The sequence below is a fragment of the Corythoichthys intestinalis genome, chromosome 8 (assembly GCF_030265065.1).
Source record: "Corythoichthys intestinalis isolate RoL2023-P3 chromosome 8, ASM3026506v1, whole genome shotgun sequence".
Lineage (NCBI taxonomy): Eukaryota > Metazoa > Chordata > Actinopteri > Syngnathiformes > Syngnathidae > Corythoichthys > Corythoichthys intestinalis.
In genome coordinates, this window is record NC_080402.1 from 50,164,439 (window position 1) to 50,184,396 (window position 19,958).

Below are 19,958 nucleotides of genomic sequence, written 5' to 3' on the forward strand. Positions count from 1 at the left end.
GGTTTAGATCAACTAAAATGGTGCGGTTTTGAAAATCGAAATTACCGATTTGAACGTCTTTTTAACCAGAAAAGTTGGTTTCGGTTCAAAATCGATTAATCGAACAGCCCTAATTAAGACCTTCTGAAAATTTTCACTGCTAACTGCAGCCATTTGCTAAAATTATTTCAGTTCATTTTTTTGTCCTTAATGCACACACAGTACCCCAAATTGAAAGAAAAGCACAGAATTGTTGACATTTTTGCAGATTTATTAAGAAAAACTGAAATAGCACATGGCCTTAAATATTCAAACCCTTTACACATATATTTGAACAGGTGCTTTCAGCAAATGGCTGCAAATTTACAAGAATGAAACATTTAAGGGCTTTTGAACACTTTCCGTTCCCATATATATATATATACATATATATATATATATATATATATATATATACGTATATATATATATATATATATATATATATATATATACGTATATACGTATATATATATATATATATATATATATATATATATATATATATATATATATATGATCTTGGGACCAGCAGTGTCTGGGTAATGGTGGAGTTTATTTGATTTGTTTTAGGAAAGAAGAGACCACCAGTTATTTGAACTTCACAGAAGATGACACACGTCCAAAAAGAATGTTTCTTATTTACAAGGTGAACTCAGGCCTTCTATGCACGAATTAGTTGATCCATAAACCAGAATATATAAATCTCCAATCCAGGTTCTCCTTTAAAATGCACAAAACTCCCTTCTGGTAGGTGGACAACCCTGGCTGGAAGGCTTTTCCAGTCAATGTGTCAATGATCTTGCCAACTAGACTCCAATTCAACTTTGAAATGGAAAATTATCAAGTCTCTGTACAAGAGGTAACTATTATTTAATAACTCCACTAAAACTGCTGTTAAAAAAAAAATCACCATCCTATCTTATTTCTTTCTGAAGAACAAAACCCAGTGCAAGAGCATTACTGGAATTAATTCTAAAGTAAGTACAAATATTTTTTCACTTTCAGCAAGTTATGCTAAAAATGCCATTAATTTTTTTACCCCTTCCTTTTTAAAGTATTGTTCACCAGAAAAACGCTGCAAAATCATCAAGTGTGACACCTTCATGCTGGAAAAAGAATCTTCTACTGAGTTTATATTGTCTGGAGAAGTACAATTTAGAGATCTTGAACAGCGTGCACAGGCAAGTTCTAATTTCTCGTGTTCGCACACATAGGTGGAGTTTGACTTTTGGGGGGGCAAAACATGTTGATGACAGAGTTAGCAATAAAATTAACGTACAATCAGGGGTGAAAGTGGGCCAGAACGGTCAGGAAAGCAATTCCGGTATAAGATTCAGGGCCGGAATGCTGCTCCGGTACACGGTGCTTTGATTCCAAAAATATGACTGCAACTGTCAAAACACTATGTAAACAAAAAAAAAAAAATGCTAAGCTGCCACACATGCATTTCATCTCCAAGAAGAAAATAATCAGATTTACATACACAAGTGTTAACACCAAGCATCATAAAGTGCTTGTGTAGCGTAGTCCGTTTTCACCGATATTTATTTTATTCCACGGACGGTATGGAGGTTTCCCCAGCTGCTGCAGTTATCTGAGTCTGACGTTGATGAGTCACGTCATTGTGTGAATGCACGCAGCAAAGCAAAACGCCTGGACTCATTTATCCATTCAATTGGTTGACATACTGACATGTGATCAGCAGAGATAGTTAGCTCTGATTGGTTCAAATGTGCATGTTTCCTGGAACAGCAAAAAAAAAAAAAAATGTTGAATTGATGCGACGAAAAAGGGCAATGCAACAGAAAATGGATCAAATCTTTCAAAGCAGGGATAGAGTTGAGGAGGCTTATTCATCATATTTAGTTTTATTTGCTCTGATGGGGAGGTTCAGAACATCTTAGCTGTCAATGTGCACTTTGGACTTATATTTGTTCATTTATGTTAGGCTACTTATTCATTTCCTTATGATTTAAAAACTTCAATGTTTGCGCAATCTTTAAAACATGTTCTATTACACTCTGCATAATATAAGTCATTTGTACTTATTTTTCTGAATGTATGTTACTTATGTCTTTATTATTGAAAAACACAACAAAAAGTAAATGTTTACATTATCTTCAATTTTAATATACATCCTATGTTCTTAAGTAGTTAAAATTGAGATTTGGAATTTAGTATGTGAGGAAATGAGGGAAAATAAAAATTAGGAGATGGAGGTTGGGATTATTGCTGTTTTTGTTAACTTTTATTTTACAAATCATTGAAAAAATACAATTTTGAATGAAAATCAGTTTCTGTATGTGTTATAGAAATAACTGTGCCAAAACAGTTTTCTTTGCATTTCAGTAGTTTTAGGAGGTTTGACACCCCCCCCCCCCCCCCCCCAAAAAAAAAGATAAATAAACAAAATTTCTGACTCCGTGGCGACCTTCACGTAGGGGAGTGCCGGCAAGAAATTCTCGCCACTTTCACCCCTGCGTACAATATATGTATACATACAGTACTGGCCAAAAGTATTGGCACCACTGCAATTCTGTCAGCTAATGCTCAATTTCTCTCAGAAAATGATTGGAATTAAAAAATGCTTTTGTATTAATATCTTCATGTAATTTGCTTGTAATGAAAAAACACAAAAGAGAATAGAAAAAAATAACTAAATCATTCTCATTTTACATAAAACTCCAAAAATGGGCCGAACAAAAGTAGGCTCGAGCGTTTACGTCACAGAATGGGGGATCACGTGAGATTTGACAACAACGCAGCCTTTTTGGAAGCAGGTCTGGCTCGCGGGACATTAAACTTTAACTTGCCAGTTCGATAAAGAGACAAACTCGTTACTAAGGTGAAGAAAAGATATGGGATCAAATTTAAGGATGTGAACAATGTTGTCCCTTACGAGCAAGCCGGAGACAAATGGAGTAAAGATGTCGACGGGCTTCCACAATTACGCGAAATGGACATTCTGCTGTATTTATTGTTTGGTGTATGTTACTAAACTCATCAGCGATTCCGAAATTACAAATCGCTACAAAGCTACTAACAGTTTTGCTGCGGATGGGTGCAGGACCTGCACATTATGACCGTATCAAACGGCAGCTCCATCGTTCTTGCAAAGGTAGGCTATGTGTGTTTACTATTTTCAGTGCCATGAACCTGAACGCACCCCAAGTCTTGGATGACAAATAAACAGAGCAGAGTAGACTCGCTACGGCTGGTAGTTTCTTTAATTTAGTCAAAGGAAGTAACGCACCGCTTTTGACCGTCAGTAGCAGTAACGGCGTTGTAACGGCGGAAAAAGTCGGTATCGGAAAGTCTATTACGTTTTTCGGCCACTGGGGGGGCAATGCCCCCCTTGCCCCCTCTCACTCTCCGCCTATGGACACAGACACGTGAACATGTCACATACTAACTGAACATACTAACTGAAATCCCCGCTTTACAGAATAAGACGTTTCTGAAAAGATATACTGGAGAGAGTGCCGAGGTTTTGTTTAAAAGCATGATAAATGTTGATTACGACAAACAACGATATGTGCTGAAAACTTATAAAGAAGAGGTATGTTCAACTCAATCTGGCTCCAATTCGTGCTTTTGACTATGGTGTTATTTTAATTTTTTAACTAAGAATTTTAACTATACCCAGGAAAAGAATCTTGCTATGTGGAATGAGGAGACTTCTACAAAGAAATGGGTATATATTGCAGTCAATCCATCAAAAAACCTTTTCGAGTTATAACTTAAAATCATACATATATTTTATCTGTCAAAAGATCGAAGTTCAGGTGGAGTTCATCATTTCACCTGATAAAATGTTCATCATTTTAACCGGAACTGGACTCGGACTTGCACTTCTGATTCTCATTACCATCATCATGTATAAGGTGAGTGATGCTTGGCTATTTTCTTAATGTCGGTCTAAATCAGGGATTGATCATACTGAAATCCTCTTCTCTTTCTGTTTTGTGGACAAAGCTGGGATGCTTCAAGAGAAAAACAGTCCAATATTACCAAGAGAAGGAAGAAGGGGCTGCTGTTCAGCTTGTAGAACCTGCTCAGAATAATGGTATTGCCAGCCCCTCTGAGGGCAACCCGTCTCCTGAGGAAAAAGTACTTCTTGAGGACAACCAGTTGGCTGACACAGAGAAAGCACTAGAATAATCACAATGACTGGATTGGATTTACTATGGTGGTTCATTTTGGCTGAAGTCTCTGTGTAGGTTGCACCATGGGCGTTGCCAGACATATTTCACTGGGGCACATGCCCCAGTATTGATCTGCAGTGCTCCAGTATAAAATTTTGCTAGGACAAAAAAAAAAAAAAATTCTTTGGGGTTTTAAGTCTCTATAGCATATTCACTCCATATACACAATCTGCTCATGTCTCCATAATATTGTAATTTATACACGCAACCTTGACTGTGATAGGCATATGACTTGACTCTTCAGCAAAGCACCTTCGGGAGATATGCTGCGTTCATGTACTTTGGGAGTTCTGAGTTCCCAAGTTGGAAAATCGTTTTAATGTGGGATAAAAACATGGTTTTGCTACAAAGAAGGGTAGCTTTTTTTTAATGCTCCAACGATATGATACGATCACCAGTTGAGTGACTGGCGCTTTTTATAGACATCATGTAATAGAGAATTAATTTTTTTCAATTACTCCAACAAGACGTGAATGTAGCATCAATATCACGGTGCGTGTGCCAATTACAGTGGGGCAAATAAGTATTTAGTCAACCACCAATTGTGCAAGTTCTCCTACTTGAAAAGATTAGAGAGGCCCGTAATTGTCAACATGGGTAAACCTCAACCATGAATGACCAGAATGTGGAAAAAACCCTGAAAATCACATTGTTTGATTTTTAAAGAATTTATTTCCAAATTAGAGTGGAAAATAAGTATTTGGTCATCTACAAACAAGCAAGATTTCTGGCTGTCAAAGAGGTCTAACTTCTTCTAACAAGGTCTAACAAGGCTCCACTCGTTACCTGTATTAATGGCACCTGTTTTAACTCATTATCGGTATAAAAGACACCTGTCCACAAGCTCAGTCAGTCACACTCCAAACTCCACTATGGCCAAGACCAGCTGTGGAAGGACACAAGAGACAAAATTGTAGGCCTGCACCAGGCTGGCAAGACTGAATCTGCAATAGGTAAAACGTTTGGTGTAAAGAAATCAACTGTGGGAGCAATTATTAGAAAATGGAAGACATACAAGACCACTGATAATCCCCCTCGATCTGGGGCTCCATGCAAGATCTCACCCCGTGGCGTCAAAATAATCCCAGAACCACACTGGGGGACCTAGTGAATGACCTACAGAGAGCTGGGACCACAGTAACAAAGGCTACTATCAGTGCCTACAATGCTACTACTACAATGCGCCGCCAGGGACTCAAATCCTGCACTGCCAGACATGTCCCCCTGCTGAAGAAAGTACATGTCCAGGCTTGTCTGCGGCTCACTAGAGAGCATTTGGATGATCCAGAAGAGGACTGGGAGAATGTGTTATGGTCAGATGAAACCAAAATAGAACTTTTTGGTAAAAACACAGGTTTTCATGTTTGGAGGAGAAAGAATACTGAATTGCATCCGAAGAACACCATACCCACTGTGAAGCATGGGGGTGGAAACATCATGCTTTGGGGCTGTTTTTCTGCAAAGGGACCAGGACGACTGATCCGTGTAAAGGAAAGAATGAATGGGGCCATGTATCGAGAGATTTTGAGAGAAAATCTCCCATCAGCGAGGGCACTGAAGATGAGATGTGGCTGGGTCTTTCAGCATGACAATGATCGCAAACACGCAACCAGGAAACAAAGGAGTGGCTTCGTAAGAAGCATTTCTAGGTCCCGGAGTGGCCTAGGCAGTCTCCAGATCTCAACAGCAACAGTGTGTGAAAAGCTTGTGAAGAGTTACAGAAAACGTTTGGCCTCCGTTATTGCCAACAAAGGTTACATAACAAAGTATTGAGATGAACTTTTGGTATTGACCAAATACTTATTTTCCACCATGTGATTTTCTGTTTATTTCTTTCCACATTTTTTCTCTCACGGTTGAGGTTTACCCATATTGACAATTACAGGCCTCTCTAATATTTTCAAGTGGGAGAACTTGCACAATTAGTGGTTGACTAAATACTTTTTTGCCCCACTGTATAGGGTCAACAGTGCAAATTACATCTTCCCACCTGCTTTACAGGTTAGTGCAAGAAGAATTGCCCATCCTTGTTGGTCGGTTTTACCTCTGTGTTGATGTTTGTTTGTTCGCCTATTCCCATGAATTGTGAATTTAAATGGTTCAACTTTACTCTTTACGTATCAGGCAGTTGACTGCGGTAAACTACTCTGGTCGCAAATTGAAGTAGCAGATTACCCGCAGTCTTTTAGCTAACTGGCTATGAATACAATGACAGTTAAATGCGATTTGAGTGAGAGACTCTCACTCAAGAGCTTTGTCTAATTTTGTGTTAATATGTTATATGGTATTTGAACTGTATCAATACTGATGCTATTTATTGCTATTTGTTTATATGACCAAAATGAATAGAATCTGTATGAATTAATTGCCTATCTTTGGGATATGTCCTCTAACAATTTTGTATGTGTGCTCATCAGCATTTCCAGCTGTTTTATAAGCATTTTATTTGTTACTGCAGTCCCTGTAATCTATAACAAGACATATTATTTTTTTTATTTCTATTTGAATCAAACAGCATTACTCTTGCAAATGGATATTAGTTTTTTGCTCGCAGCAAGGATAAACCAAGGAGCAATGAGACAGGTAAGCTAGGTAACCCACCGAAGCAACATAAACCGCTTTTAGGTCACAACCTACCGGTTGACAAATACTGATTAATTGCATAAAAGTTATAGTTATGTACTCCCATTTCTGTCCAGACATAGACATAGACATAGAGTGCAGGAAGAGGTGAAGGAGAGATGAAAGTTGATGAGCATGAGCAGAGGTGAATTGAGTATCAATAAGGGATGTCCCTATTCCGATTTTAAATACTGATGGCTGAAAAACAAAAAAACGTCACTTTTTTACAGAAACGTGTATTTTGGTTCAATTACATATACAGTGCCTTGCAAAAGTATTCGGCCCCCTTGAATCTTGCAACCTTTCGCCACATTTCAGGCTTCAAACATAAAGATATGAAATTTAATTTTTTTGTTAGGAATCAACAACAAGTGGAACACAATCATGAAGTGGAACAACATTTATTGGATAATTTAAACTTTTTTAACAAATAAAAAAACTGAAAAGTGGGGCGTGCAATATTATTCGGCCCCTTTACTTTCAGTGCAGCAAACTCACTCCAGAAGTTCAGTGAGGATCTCTGAATGATCCAATGTGGTCCTAAATGACCGATGATGATAAATAGAATCCACCTGTGTGTAATCAAGTCTCCGTATAAATGCACCTGCTCTGTGATAGTCTCAGGGTTCTGTTTAAAGTGCAGAGAGCATTATGAAAACCAAGGAACACACCAGGCAGGTCCGAGATACTGTTGTGGAGAAGTTTAAAGCCGGATTTGGATACAAAAAGATTTCCCAAGCTTTAAACATCTCAAGGAGCACTGTGCAAGCCATCATATTGAAATGGAAGGAGCATCAGACCACTGCAAATCTACCAAGACCCGGCCGTCCTTCCAAACTTTCTTCTCAAACAAGGAGAAAACTGATCAGAGATGCAGCCAAGAGGCCCATGATCACTCTGGATGAACTGCAGAGATCTACAGCTGAGGTGGGAGAGTCTGTCCATAGGACAACAATCAGTCGTACACTGCACAAATCTGGCCTTTATGGAAGAGTGGCAAGAAGAAAGCCATTTCTCAAAGATATTCATAAAAAGTCTCGTTTAAAGTTTGCCACAAGCCACCTGGGAGACACACCAAACATGTGGAAGAAGGTGCTCTGGTCAGATGAAACCAAAATTGAACTTTTTGGCCACAATGCAAAACGATATGTTTGACGTAAAAGTAACACAGCTCATCACCCTGAACACACCATCCCCACTGTCAAACATGGTGGTGGCAGCATCATGGTTTGGGCCTGCTTTTCTTCAGCAGGGACAGGGAAGATGGTTAAAATTGACGGGAAGATGGATGCAGCCAAATACAGGAACATTCTGGAAGAAAACCTGTTGGTATCTGCACAAGACCTGAGACTGGGACGGAGATTTATCTTCCAACAGGACAATGATCCAAAACAAAGCCAAATCTACAATGGAATGGTTAAAAAATAAACGTATCCAGGTGTTAGAATGGCCAAGTCAAAGTCCAGACCTGAATCCAATCGAGAATCTGTGGAAAGAGCTGAAGACTGCCGTTCACAAACACTCTCCATCCAACCTCACTGAGCTCGAGCTGTTTGCAAAGGAAAAATGGGCAAGAATGTCAGTCTCTTGATGTGCAAAACTGATAGAAACATACCCCAAGCGACTTGCAGCTGTAATTGGAGCAAAAGGTGGCGCTACAAAGTATTAACGCAAGGGGGCCGAATAATATTGCACGCCCCACTTTTCAGTTTTTTATTTGTTAAAAAAGTTTAAATTATCCAATAAATTTTGTTCCACTTCACGATTGTGTCCCACTTGTTGTTGATTCTTGACAAAAAATTAAAATTTTATAGCTTTATGTTTGAAGCCTGAAATGTGGCAAAAGGTTGCAAGGTTCAAGGGGGCCGAATACTTTTGCAAGGCACTGTAGTTTAAAGCGCTATTTCAGACTTTATTTTATTATACATAAGTGCTAAAAAAAATTACTTGCTCGCCAGTGCCCCAATATTGTATTATGTCTAATGACACCCCTTGGTTGCCCCCTTGACACCCCTTGGTTGCACCCTATCTTTTCTCCTTGTGTGAATGTTTTCTTTTTCTCAAAACAATTTAACTGGAGTTCTTTTATTCTCACCTTTGGTTCTGTGCGCTGAATGTTGACGGAAAAAACGGTTGCAGATTCAGCTGTTTGGGGTAGCCTCCAAAGACTGACTCAGTGACGTCTCTTCCACTGTCGATTTAGCTACCCACTCTATTCCGCTTTCGGATTCCTCCTGCCATTCACATTTTCGAGTTTCAGCCTTCGTTAAATCATTTCCTGCCACTGACAACAATAGAGGACCAATTCATTAAACTTGGGAAGATTTGCTGTGAATACAAATCTTTCAGTACCAGTGACAGGGCGAGACGTCCAATCACATTCTCGAGTTACAGCCTTCGTTGAATCATTTCCTGCCACTGACAACAATAGAGGACCAATTCATTAAACTTGGGAGGGTTTGCTGTGAAATCTTTCAATACCAGTGACAGGGCGAGACGTCCAATCCATTGTGACAGGGATTGCGAAATGAACGTTTGACTTTCGCTTAGATGCCAAAATTGAGAGCTGTAAGGCAAAAATAATTGGCATCAATTCTTATCATATAAAGTAAATATCATTACAGTATTTGTGTACGGTGGAATGAAAAAGTATCTGAACCTTTTGGAATAAATCACATTTCTGCATAAAATCACAATCAAAACACATAGATGAAAAAACAGCTTTAACCAGCTTTTTCTGCTTTAACCAAAACCCCCGAAACATTTATAGGATTTCATATTTTAATGAGGATAGTATGGACACAATGACAGAAGGGGGAAAAATAAGTACGTGAACCATTCCATTTAATATTTTGTGGCCGCCCCTTTTGCAGCAATAACTTCAACCAGACGCTTCCTGTTGCTCCAGATCAGTCAGGCACATCGATCAGGACTAATCTTGACCCTTTCTTCTCTACAAAACTGCTGTAGTTCAGTCAGATTTGTGGGATGTCTGGCATGAATCGCTGTCTTTAGATCATGCCACAGCATCTCAATGGGGTTCAAGTCTGGACTCTGACTTGGCCACTCCAGAATGTGTATTTTGTTCTTCTGAAACCTTCTTAAGTTGATTTACTTGTGTTTAGGATCATTGTCTTGTTGCAGCATCCATCCTGTTTTTACCTTCAACTGTCTGAGATACGGCCTCCGTTTTGCTGCAAAACATCCTGATAAACTTTTGAATTCATTCTTCCATTAATGATTGCAAGTTGTCCAGGCCCTGAGGCAGCAAAACAGCCCCAAATCATGATGCTCCTCCATGCTTCACGGTGGGGATGAGGTGTTGATGTTGGTTAGCGGTTCCAGTTTTCTTCCACACATGAAATTGTGTGTTACTCCCAAACAATTCAACTTTGGTTTCATCAGTCCCCATAATATTTTGCCAAAACTTCTGTGGAGTGTCCAAATCCCTTTTTGCAAACATTAAACGAGCAACAATGTTTTTTTTTAAGACATCAGTGGCTTCCATCGTGGAGTCCCCCCATTAACACCATTCTTGGCCATAATTTTACATATAGTTGATGTGTGCACAGAGGTATGGGACTGTGCCAGTGATTTCTGTTGGTCTTTAGCAGACACTCTAGGGTTCTTTTTTGCCTCTGAGTGTTCTGTGCTGAGCTTTTGGCATCATCTTTGGTGGACGGCCACTTCTTTGGAGAGATGCAACAGTGCCAAACTCTCTTAGTTTGTAGACAACTTCTCTGACTGTCGATTGACGAACATCCAGACTTTTAGAGATGGTTGTGTATCCTTTTCCAGCTCTATACAAATCAACAATCCTTGATCGCAGGTCTTCAGACAGCTCTTTTGACCGAGCCATGATGCACATCAGACAATGCTTCTCATCAAGACATTTCTTACCAGGTGTGTTTTATAGTGGACAGGGCAGCTTTAAACCACACATCAGTGATTGGGCACACACCTGACTTAAAATGTTTGGTAAAAATTGGTTTCAATTGCTCTTTAAGTCTCCTTAGGCAGAGGGTTCACTTACTTATTTCCCCCCCTTCTGTCATTGTTTGCATGCTATCCTCAATAAAATATGAAAACCTCTAAATGTTTGGTTGGTTTTAGCTAAAACAGACACTGTATTTTCACCTGTGTGGTTTTGACAAAGAGCAGATCACATTTGATGGTGATTTTATGCAGAAATGTGAGAAATTTCAAAGAGTTCAGATACTTTTTCATACCACTGTACATAATCCAAGGATTGGCGTAGGGGGCATTGGTAAAAAACATGAATGTAAAATTATACAAGGGCAGCTAAAGTGCTATACTGTACATGATTTGCAGTTAACTATTTATAATCCACAGTGGTCACACAGTTAGAATGTACGACAATTACACTGTGTTTATTATTTTTCATGAGTCGTACCTGATGGGTAGCATTAGTAACCCTTTGCTCAGCATCGGTCAATCGTTTCTGGAGGCCGACTGACTTCTTTTCAGACTCTTCTAGCTGGCTCATATACTGCACATGTAAAAAAGTACACAATATTTACATTGGGAATCGTTGTGATGTAATAGCAGTAAGCAAAATTCGGCTAGCAGATATGTTTGGTTGCTTTGAGAAAGTCTTCTAGATATGCTGTTTTGTTAAAAAGAATGTTCTTGTTCAAATGTGTTAAACGTTTCAGCAAAAAAAAGGTAAAAAAATGTCCAAAGATTTTTTTTTTTTGGGGCTGTAGGTGAAATGTTACCAATTGCGTTACTGTAAATGTGTACTTAATCCCTTGAATCTAATCGACTCTAAAGTGAATCGTGGTAGACCTTGTAATGTGATTAAACTGGTGTTTTACACTTCTTTGCACTATGCTGTCGGTGGAAATTGTGCTCAGAATCGCACAAAATAATTTTGGTGGAAAAGTCAGATCGCATCATTTTTCCACTGTCAAGTTGTTCTATGGGATGACATTTGAGTGAAAAATAGCAACCTAGTTTATGTAAAACGTATTCAATTTTTCACAGCTACATATAGAGCTGCCAAGAAAAAAGCACATCCGATTAATATTGGAGTACACGGCTACGTTGATACTTCGGTGTTGACTTAAGAGTCAGTAAATTTCCCATGTTGGGACCATTACATACTGTAGATGAAAATTTTTGTGTGTGTTGCACAAACCTCAGTCATAGTGTCTTGGTTATTTCTGAGCTGTAGTTCCATCTCGTATAATCGCCGTTTGTGGTGATTCATCTCTGTCCTAAAAGGCAGTAGACACAAACTTTCATCATTCTTTTTCTGTTTTGACTTTGTTAGTAGTGTAAAAGCTTGCATTGAAGCAACCATGAAACCAAAATTGTACTATAGCTGTCTGCTCGTGAAAAGTGTCACTTTTTGTGTTTGATAATTATTTTCTCTAGGGATATACCGATGCACATTTGCATATTTTTGCGTCCGAATCACCTGATTTTGAGAATGTATCAATACCGAGTCCCGGTCTGATACCAAAAAAAAAAAAAAAAGTTTTTAAAGAAATTGTTTTTATTTGAACAAAAGTTCCAAACATGTTGCAGTACTGTACCTTTTCCAGTAAAGTTTGTCCACGAGTGTTGCAGAGTATAAAATGTATATGGCGGAAAACTCTCAGGTGACTTGAAGTTCCGCTGTGAGACCCTCAATTTGGTCAACTTTCAAAATTTACGATATGCATTAGTAATACATCATTGGAAAGCTTAATATCCCAATTTTCTGGGGCAAGAAAAATTTTGAACAGGAGGGCATTTAAAAAAAAAAAAATTCTAACAGCAAAAACCTAATTGGAGCCGAGAGCACTCGCCATGAAAATGAATGACTTCCGGCTCCAGTCTAGAGTTGAGAAAGAGGGCGCTGTGACGTGTACGGTAGAAGGAGTCCTCTTCACTATCCAGCCGTACTGTTGTATGAGAAGGACTAAGAATTCAGCTGATTTTGCGGATTAATTTAATTTTAATTAATTTCCGCATCACGCCAGCCAAACGGCTGCAGAAAAATGTTGCTGCACCAGGGAGAGGCGTGTGAGCCTTTTTGGGGTTTCAAAAGGTTCCCATTCACTGGTGGATATTGGCCACAACAAGCCCTACTTCTGTGGGACCATGGGACTTATGAGGAAGTGAGTGAACATCGTGTTTTGTATTTTGTCAAATACTGGGATCATTTTAATACGTAGGTGGTTTGCATTTTGTGGCTGACATGCTCCTTGTCCACTCGGCCGACGACCGGCGGCTTGTCGCACATCTATACTCGTACTATACTCGGCTTGTTGCCCTCTTCATGCGTCGGGTGTTCTGTCATATTTTCCACCCGTTCAGAAATTCCAACTTTGTGTTAAAAATAGCCGCGAATTCAGCGATTACAAAGTAAACACAACAAACTTTCTTTAAATAAAGGACTACTTATGTTTCATCATGGATGGGCATGTAAAAAGCTCTGCTCATACACATTCTGTCATGTTAGCTGCACAACAACTGCAGCCGTTCTCCTATGACTCTCTCGCTGTTTACATCTTCTTCGTGAAGTAAAGCATTAATTTGCCATAGTCGTGTTGACCATTTGGAAGCTACATGCTCCTCCGACGTTGGCCAGTTTGTCCGCCGTCATTGTCCAACTACTTCCTCGCAAACGAGCCCTCTGCCCTCAGCAGGGGAACGAAGAGCTCTAACTCGCTCGCCGCCGGGCGGGTTGCTGATCGGCGAAGATAATAAACAACCCCGCCGTCGTGTGAAATGATCCGGGCAAGTTATGTGTGATTTTCTGCTTCGAAGACTTTGAAACATCACTTGGTTCAGGTTAGCATGTCGGCTAGCTCTCACGCCTCTTGGTTTGTTTACATATTGGAGACTGAAACAATGACATTCTGTGGCTCTCTTCGTCGCATTTTACTCGTTCTGAATAATTCCCCCTCAATGGGCTGAATAGTAAAACAGATGAGACTATTCTCCCGCTGACGTCATCCATCTGTTGGGGACGCTAGTGCCCTTTAATGGTAGGCGTGGCTAACCGGCAGATTAAAAGACTAATTTCTCATCATCTGCGCTTTGCCAAATTGTTGTATATAGTCGAATCGTCTCAAAATATGATTCTAATTCACATAATAATGCTATTTAAGACTTTTTTCCCCATCGTACGCACTTTAAGTGTAGTTTTACAGTTTGGATGTGACCTAAAAAAAAAAAAAAATCAGGCAAAGTGATGCACTTTAAGTCTTTTCTGTTACAAACAAAACAATGTTAATAAAGTTATACTTTATTGTAAATTGAGCTATTTTTTTTTTAACCCTTTAATATAAAAAAAAGGACACAATGGTACACAGAGGGGCACTTATAATACCGTAATAATTTGATTGACAAATGATACTATTTACATTGGCAACGGAGAGTTGGGGGGGTGCAAAACATTTACGTCTTCCTGAGGGGTTGTGACAGAAAATGATTGACCGGCACTGGATTATAATTTTGACTTTCATTTTGGCGCACGAAGTGTAGAGCAGGTAGTACTTCTGCACGCATGTAAAAGCGCATCTACACATGAAGAAGAACGTATTTTTTGTAAACGAAGAGCGCACACGCACACACCAGGAAGAGCTTATTTGCCCCCACAAAGAAGTCGTGTGAGAGAAAGGGGAAAGGTTACAGCTTAACTCACTGTCTCGCTAAGACTTAGCTCCAAAGTCTTGGCGAGGACAGTACAATGACGTATAATAGCCTACATGTTTTTGTATTGTCATTTTCAAATTTAGAGGGTATTCAGGGGTACTTAAAGGGTTCATTCCGATTTACGCAGAAATTCCGGTTTCATAGGAACTGAACTCGTTCGTAACCCGGGACTACCTGTATTGAGCAAAATGTTAAAGCACAGTACTGAAGCTGTTAACTGAAAATGACTATAGTTTCATAAAGAGAATATACAGCTCCATAGCATCTGCAAAATAGACATGTGAACACTGATTCATAATATTGCTGAAATTAAATTCAGTTTTTTTCAATTTTAGATTGCTCATATGATTTTAAGGAGATAATAAACTTAAATTATAATGACCCTCCCACATTACAAACAAACAAACAACTCCCACTTCACTAAGAATGGACTGCGTTATGGCAGAGCTGGCAACTTTCTGGTCCCTAAACCAATAAATAAATAATTAAATGATTACCATTATTGGTGCTTACATGAGCTGTTGAAACCTGGCTTCAAAGGCCTTTGTCAAGTTTGTTGCTTCATCCTTGGAGCGTTTGATATTTTTTTGCTGTGCTGTCAGGAAGTTGAGCCGGTCAGAATTTGGGTTACGACGCCTCTCCTCCAAAACTATCATTTGTGCGTGATTTGTATTCTCTTTGAATTTGTACTCTTGCTCCATCCGCAATATCTGGTAATGGGCAGCAGAATAAAACAATATCAATAACCTTTACTTAACTAATTCTTGAAAAATATTAACTAAAAAAATGGTGGTAATGTTTTCATGTTTCCTTTCTGAACTCACTTGATTTTTGGCCTTATTTTGGACTAACAAGGTACTTTTGCTCAGTTCGTTCATCTGCCTGTGGAGCTGTTGGTTCTCCTGCTGTAGTTTGAATCGGTCCTCACTGATCTGGTCACAGTCCTTCCAGGCTGTGGCTAAACTGCTCTGCAGACGTTGTATTTCTTCCCGGCTGTATGACAGTTCCTCATTGCTGCTGTAGAAGGCAGAAAAAGACATCTCAACCTTTTCCTGTGGCTGACTTTGTGTCATGTATCTAAAAGCAAGCTACAACAATTAAATTTCACGATCACTCACTCTATTTCACACTTCTTCAATTTGCTTTCAGTGCTTTTCAGAGTGACGCTCATGTCATCCCTTATCCTCTCTGCATGTAGACACCTCTGGTGAAGGGCCTTGAACTTTTCAAGGTCTTGCGCTACACGGGACTTTGTCACCTAAAACAAAAAAATGTAAAAACTTGCCTGAGCCTACACACAGAACCTTAGAAAAAAATTAAAAACAAAATAAACAAATTCACGGAATATACCCTATCTAATTCCCTCTCGAGAGCTTTTTTCTCACTGTTGCACCTCTCAATCTGGGACTCTTTGATTGAGCACTCCTAAAAATAGAGGTAGTAGTTACAAAAAACAAAAACAGCGAGAAATAAGGTATACCAGCATGGGTGTAATCAGACATATTTCCCAGTATAAATTTCACTGGTTAAAAAAAACATACTTTACTGTTTTAAGTCTGCATAGCATAATCTAAAGAATGTGCATATTTAATCACACAGCTCTATTCACTGAATATACACAATCTGCACATGGCTCTTTAATATGGTAATTTATGCACGTAACTTTGGCTGTGATAAGCATATGATCTGAAACTTCCGCAAAGCACCTTGGGGAGATCTGCTGCGTTCATGTTTGTCGCGAGATTTGAGTTCCCAAGTTAGAAAATCGCTCTGATGTGTCCTAATGTTGGATAAAAGCATGGTTGCTACAAAAAAGGGGAGCTTATTTAAATGCGCTAACGATACATCACAAGTTGAGTGACAGTTTGGCGCTTTTAATAGTGATTCATTTTTTCAATTACTCCAACAAAAAATGAATGTAGTGTAGTGACCACTACCTCATAACAGAATTCACCTATGGAATCTATGTGGGGCATGTTGTGTTCCGGGGGCGACCTCTTTGCCGCGCGCGTTTCCGGCAGAGACACGAGTGGCCGAACAAGAGACACGAACTCTACTCACGAGCCACGAGACTCATCCAACATCATCCGCTACACTGGTGACCCCAACTGGCCTCGCTGAAGTCTCAGAGGCATTTTATGAACACTGAACGCAATGGCAGACACTGGCTTTTTCAAGCGATGTTCAGTTGGTCTTCTGTGGCCGCGTGGTTCATGTGCACGGAGGCGCAGATCGTCCTCCATGGTATTTCAGATGATACCATGCGCTTCTACCACGTGGTGGCCGCGCTGAGGTACTCAACGCTGGGCAAAGCTCAGCGTTTCATTGCTTTTCCACCGAAGGAGCTAATGTGTTTTGAACCATCGTATGCTTTATCGACTTCAAAGACGCCCGAGGTACCACGCCACGAGAGCTCCTAATGCCCGAAGTTCCCGCTGACGATGGCGCTGCTTCCGCCCCGGGTTCTCGCAGTCGTACTTCCATTCCAGTGCCCACGCCGCCACAGCTCGCTCCTGCTCTGCCGCTTCCCGACACCAATGTTCACATCTCGCCTCCAGCGACTCTCACTTGCCTCGGCTTCGGCGGTGCTCGACGCCACCACGCCTGCCTCCGGCCTACTCAACGACGATGCGCCCGCCTCTGGCCTTTTCGACGATGCCGCTCCCGCCTTTGCCGTGCTCGACGATGCCCCGTCTGTACCTCCCCTTCTTGACGGTGTCACGGCCGGCCCCGGTTTTCTCGTCGACGCAGCGTCTGCTCTTGGTCTTCCAGACGACGTCAATTCTGTGCCTGCAACTCTGGCCACTGCTGATGTTACTCCAGCTCCAGGGCATCCTGTGTGGGTGAATTCGGGGGGGACCAGTGTAGTGACCACTACCTCATAACAGAATTCACCTATGGAACTTATGTGGGGCATGTTGTGTTCCAGGGGGGAACTCTTTGTCGCGCGCATTTCTGGCAGAGACACTAGAGAGTTACAGGAGACACGAGCAGCCGAATAAGAGACACAAACTCTACTCACGAGACTCATCCAACATCATCCGTTACAGTAGCACCAATACGACGGTGCGTGTGCCAATCATACAGTTGACGATGCAAATTACACCTTCTCCCCTGCTTTACAGGTTAGTGTCAAATAAACTCCCCATCATTGTTCGTTTTTACCTCTGTGTTGATGTTTGTTTGGTCGCCTATTCCCACAAATTGTGAATTTAAATGGTCCAATTTTACTCTTTACATATCAGGTAGTTAACTGCAGTAAACTGTTCTAGCCGCAAATTGAAGTAGCAGATTACCCATCGTCTTTTAGCTATGAATACAATTAAATGTGATCTGAGTGAAAGGTTCTCCCTCAAGAGCTTTTGTCTGATATTGTGTGAACATATGTGGTATTTGGACTGTATCAATACCCATGCTGTTTATTGTTATTTCTTTTTCATGACCAAAACGAATAGACTTTCTGTATGAATTATTTGCCTATCTTTGGGGTATAACTGCTAACAATTTTGTATGTGTGCTCAACATAATTTCCAGCTGTTCTACAAGCATTTTATTTGTTACTGCTGTATCTGTAATCTGTAAAAAGAGTATTAATTTTCATTTCTATTTCACTCAAACAGCATTACTCCTGCAAATGGATTTTAGAAAGTTATTTGCTCATACTAAGGATAAATCAGTAAGGAGGAATGAGAGAGGTAAGCTAGGTAACCTACCCAGGCAACATAAACCACTTTTAGGTCACAATCTATCAGTTGAGAAACACTGATTAATACATAACAGTCACAATGATATATCCCCATTTCTGTCCAGACAAATTTGAGCAGCAGACTGTAGAAGGGGTGAAGGAGAGATGAAGGTTGATGAGCATGAGCAGAAGTGAATTGACTATCAATAAGGGATGTCCCAATTTTGATTCTGAAAACTGATGGCGGAAAAACAAAAAACAGAAACCTGTATTTTGGTACAATTATATTAGTATTGTACTACCGTAGGTTCAGTGATGCACCTGTAAACCAGTCTAGTGGTTGTACTGTACATAAACTGTAATAGCAGATAAGTAAAACGTGAATAGGAAATTAAAGGATTTTACCATTTGCAAATGGGATAGCTCCTCTACTATACGATGGATTTGAACGTTGCACTGCTCTCGCACATTATCTACCTGTTGAATATAGAAGTCATAGTTTAATAACTGAATGTTATGGTGGCCTAATGAGACTATCATTAAAATGAAAATATTTCTCATAGAGATAGGTATTTTAGCCAGCTCCTAAATGTTCCAACAATATCAGGTTGGACATGTGTCCTCTCTAGACCCCACACCTTCCACAAATGCTTCAAAAAGGCTTAGATGAGGGATCGTAGAAGGACACATCACAATAGTCCAGTGGGTGTTTTTAGCTGGGCATGTTGGAATAGTGTCCACATTTTCACCTCTTTCCTGGCACGGACAGCAGCTTCCTGAATTAACTGTTGAACAGCCTTATCTTTATTCTCCATATCCACTGAGTTCTCCCTTACTAGGACCTGTAAGACAGAAAAAAAACACACAATTGCCTACGGGAAAATTGAACTACTACTGAAATGGGACGTGTTGTCAATGGAAAAAAGGCTAAAACCAGGGTATGCTTCTGTGGAACAATGTCTAAGGGAAACGTTGAATTCATTATGATGTTTCTGGACCACCAAAGCCTCAGCTACCTGCATATACCCGCGGATTAGGTTCCATAACTCTTTCTACACAATAGGCCTGGATTGTACCCATTTATGTTTTAAGGGATAGAAAGACATGTAGTTCTTAAAAAAAATAAATGTTAAGACGAGTTATATGATTTGATAATCATAATAATAATTTGATATTAATACTTTTCTTTCTAAATCCTTCCCTGGCTCATCTTATAATCTAGGCCAGGAGTCCGCAACATTTAACATTTAAAGAACCATTTGGACCCAGTTTCCAAAGAAAAGCCACTTGAAACTTGAAATAATTGCTTCAGCTCAACTGTATATATACAGTATACTCACCAGCCACTTTATTAGGTACACCATGCTAGCAACGGGTTGGACCCCCTTTTGCCTTCAGAACTGCCTGAATTCTTTGTGGCATAGATTCAACAAGGTGCTTGAAGCATTCCTCAGAGAGTTTGGTCCATCTTGACATGATGGCATCACACAGTTGGTGCAGATTTGTCGGCTGCACATCCATGATGCGAATCTCCCATTCCACCACATCCCAAAGATGCTCTATTGGATTGAGATCTGGTGACTTTGGAGGCCATTTAAGTACAGTGAACTCATTGTCATGTTCAAGAAACCAGTCTGAGATGATTCCAGCTTTATGACATGGCGCATTATCCTGCTGAAAGTGAGAAGTTGGGTACATTGTGGTCATAAAGGGATGGACATGGTCAGCAACAATACTCAGGTAGGCTGTGGCGT

At 40.0% G+C, this 19,958-nt stretch overlaps 2 protein-coding genes across 6 annotated transcripts in view; one reads left to right on the top strand and one right to left on the bottom strand.

The window, feature by feature from the left end:
- The window catches only part of zmp:0000001082 (integrin alpha-D), a 74,716-nt gene extending 69,967 nt beyond the window's left edge, over positions 1 to 4,749 (top strand). The window contains exons 23-30 of the mRNA XM_057843359.1: positions 592 to 667; positions 773 to 880; positions 957 to 998; positions 1,077 to 1,202; positions 3,467 to 3,580; positions 3,668 to 3,715; positions 3,795 to 3,905; positions 3,997 to 4,749. Coding sequence (XP_057699342.1) covers positions 592 to 667; positions 773 to 880; positions 957 to 998; positions 1,077 to 1,202; positions 3,467 to 3,580; positions 3,668 to 3,715; positions 3,795 to 3,905; positions 3,997 to 4,182 — 811 coding nt within the window. The 3' untranslated portion in view covers positions 4,183 to 4,749. The remainder of the gene's footprint in view (positions 1 to 591; positions 668 to 772; positions 881 to 956; positions 999 to 1,076; positions 1,203 to 3,466; positions 3,581 to 3,667; positions 3,716 to 3,794; positions 3,906 to 3,996) is intronic.
- Positions 1 to 19,958, bottom strand: part of LOC130920272 (sodium channel and clathrin linker 1-like) — a 75,477-nt gene that overhangs the window by 39,635 nt on the left and 15,884 nt on the right. For 3 of the 5 annotated variants that reach the window (XM_057843362.1, XM_057843363.1, XM_057843361.1), the window contains 11 exons: positions 18,954 to 19,046; positions 18,610 to 18,681; positions 15,870 to 15,944; positions 15,638 to 15,777; positions 15,344 to 15,536; positions 15,033 to 15,229; positions 12,010 to 12,088; positions 11,263 to 11,358; positions 9,330 to 9,414; positions 9,201 to 9,266; positions 8,944 to 9,132 (listed from right to left, as the gene is read on the bottom strand). In XM_057843362.1, coding sequence (XP_057699345.1) covers positions 8,990 to 9,132; positions 9,201 to 9,266; positions 9,330 to 9,414; positions 11,263 to 11,358; positions 12,010 to 12,088; positions 15,033 to 15,229; positions 15,344 to 15,536; positions 15,638 to 15,777; positions 15,870 to 15,944; positions 18,610 to 18,681; positions 18,954 to 19,046 — 1,239 coding nt within the window. In that variant the 3' untranslated portion in view covers positions 8,944 to 8,989. Of the gene's footprint in view, positions 1 to 8,731; positions 9,133 to 9,200; positions 9,267 to 9,329; positions 9,415 to 11,262; positions 11,359 to 12,009; positions 12,089 to 15,032; positions 15,230 to 15,343; positions 15,537 to 15,637; positions 15,778 to 15,869; positions 15,945 to 18,609; positions 18,682 to 18,953; positions 19,047 to 19,958 lie in introns of those variants that run through there. The other 2 variants (XR_009064130.1, XM_057843364.1) reach the window with 2 other exon arrangements.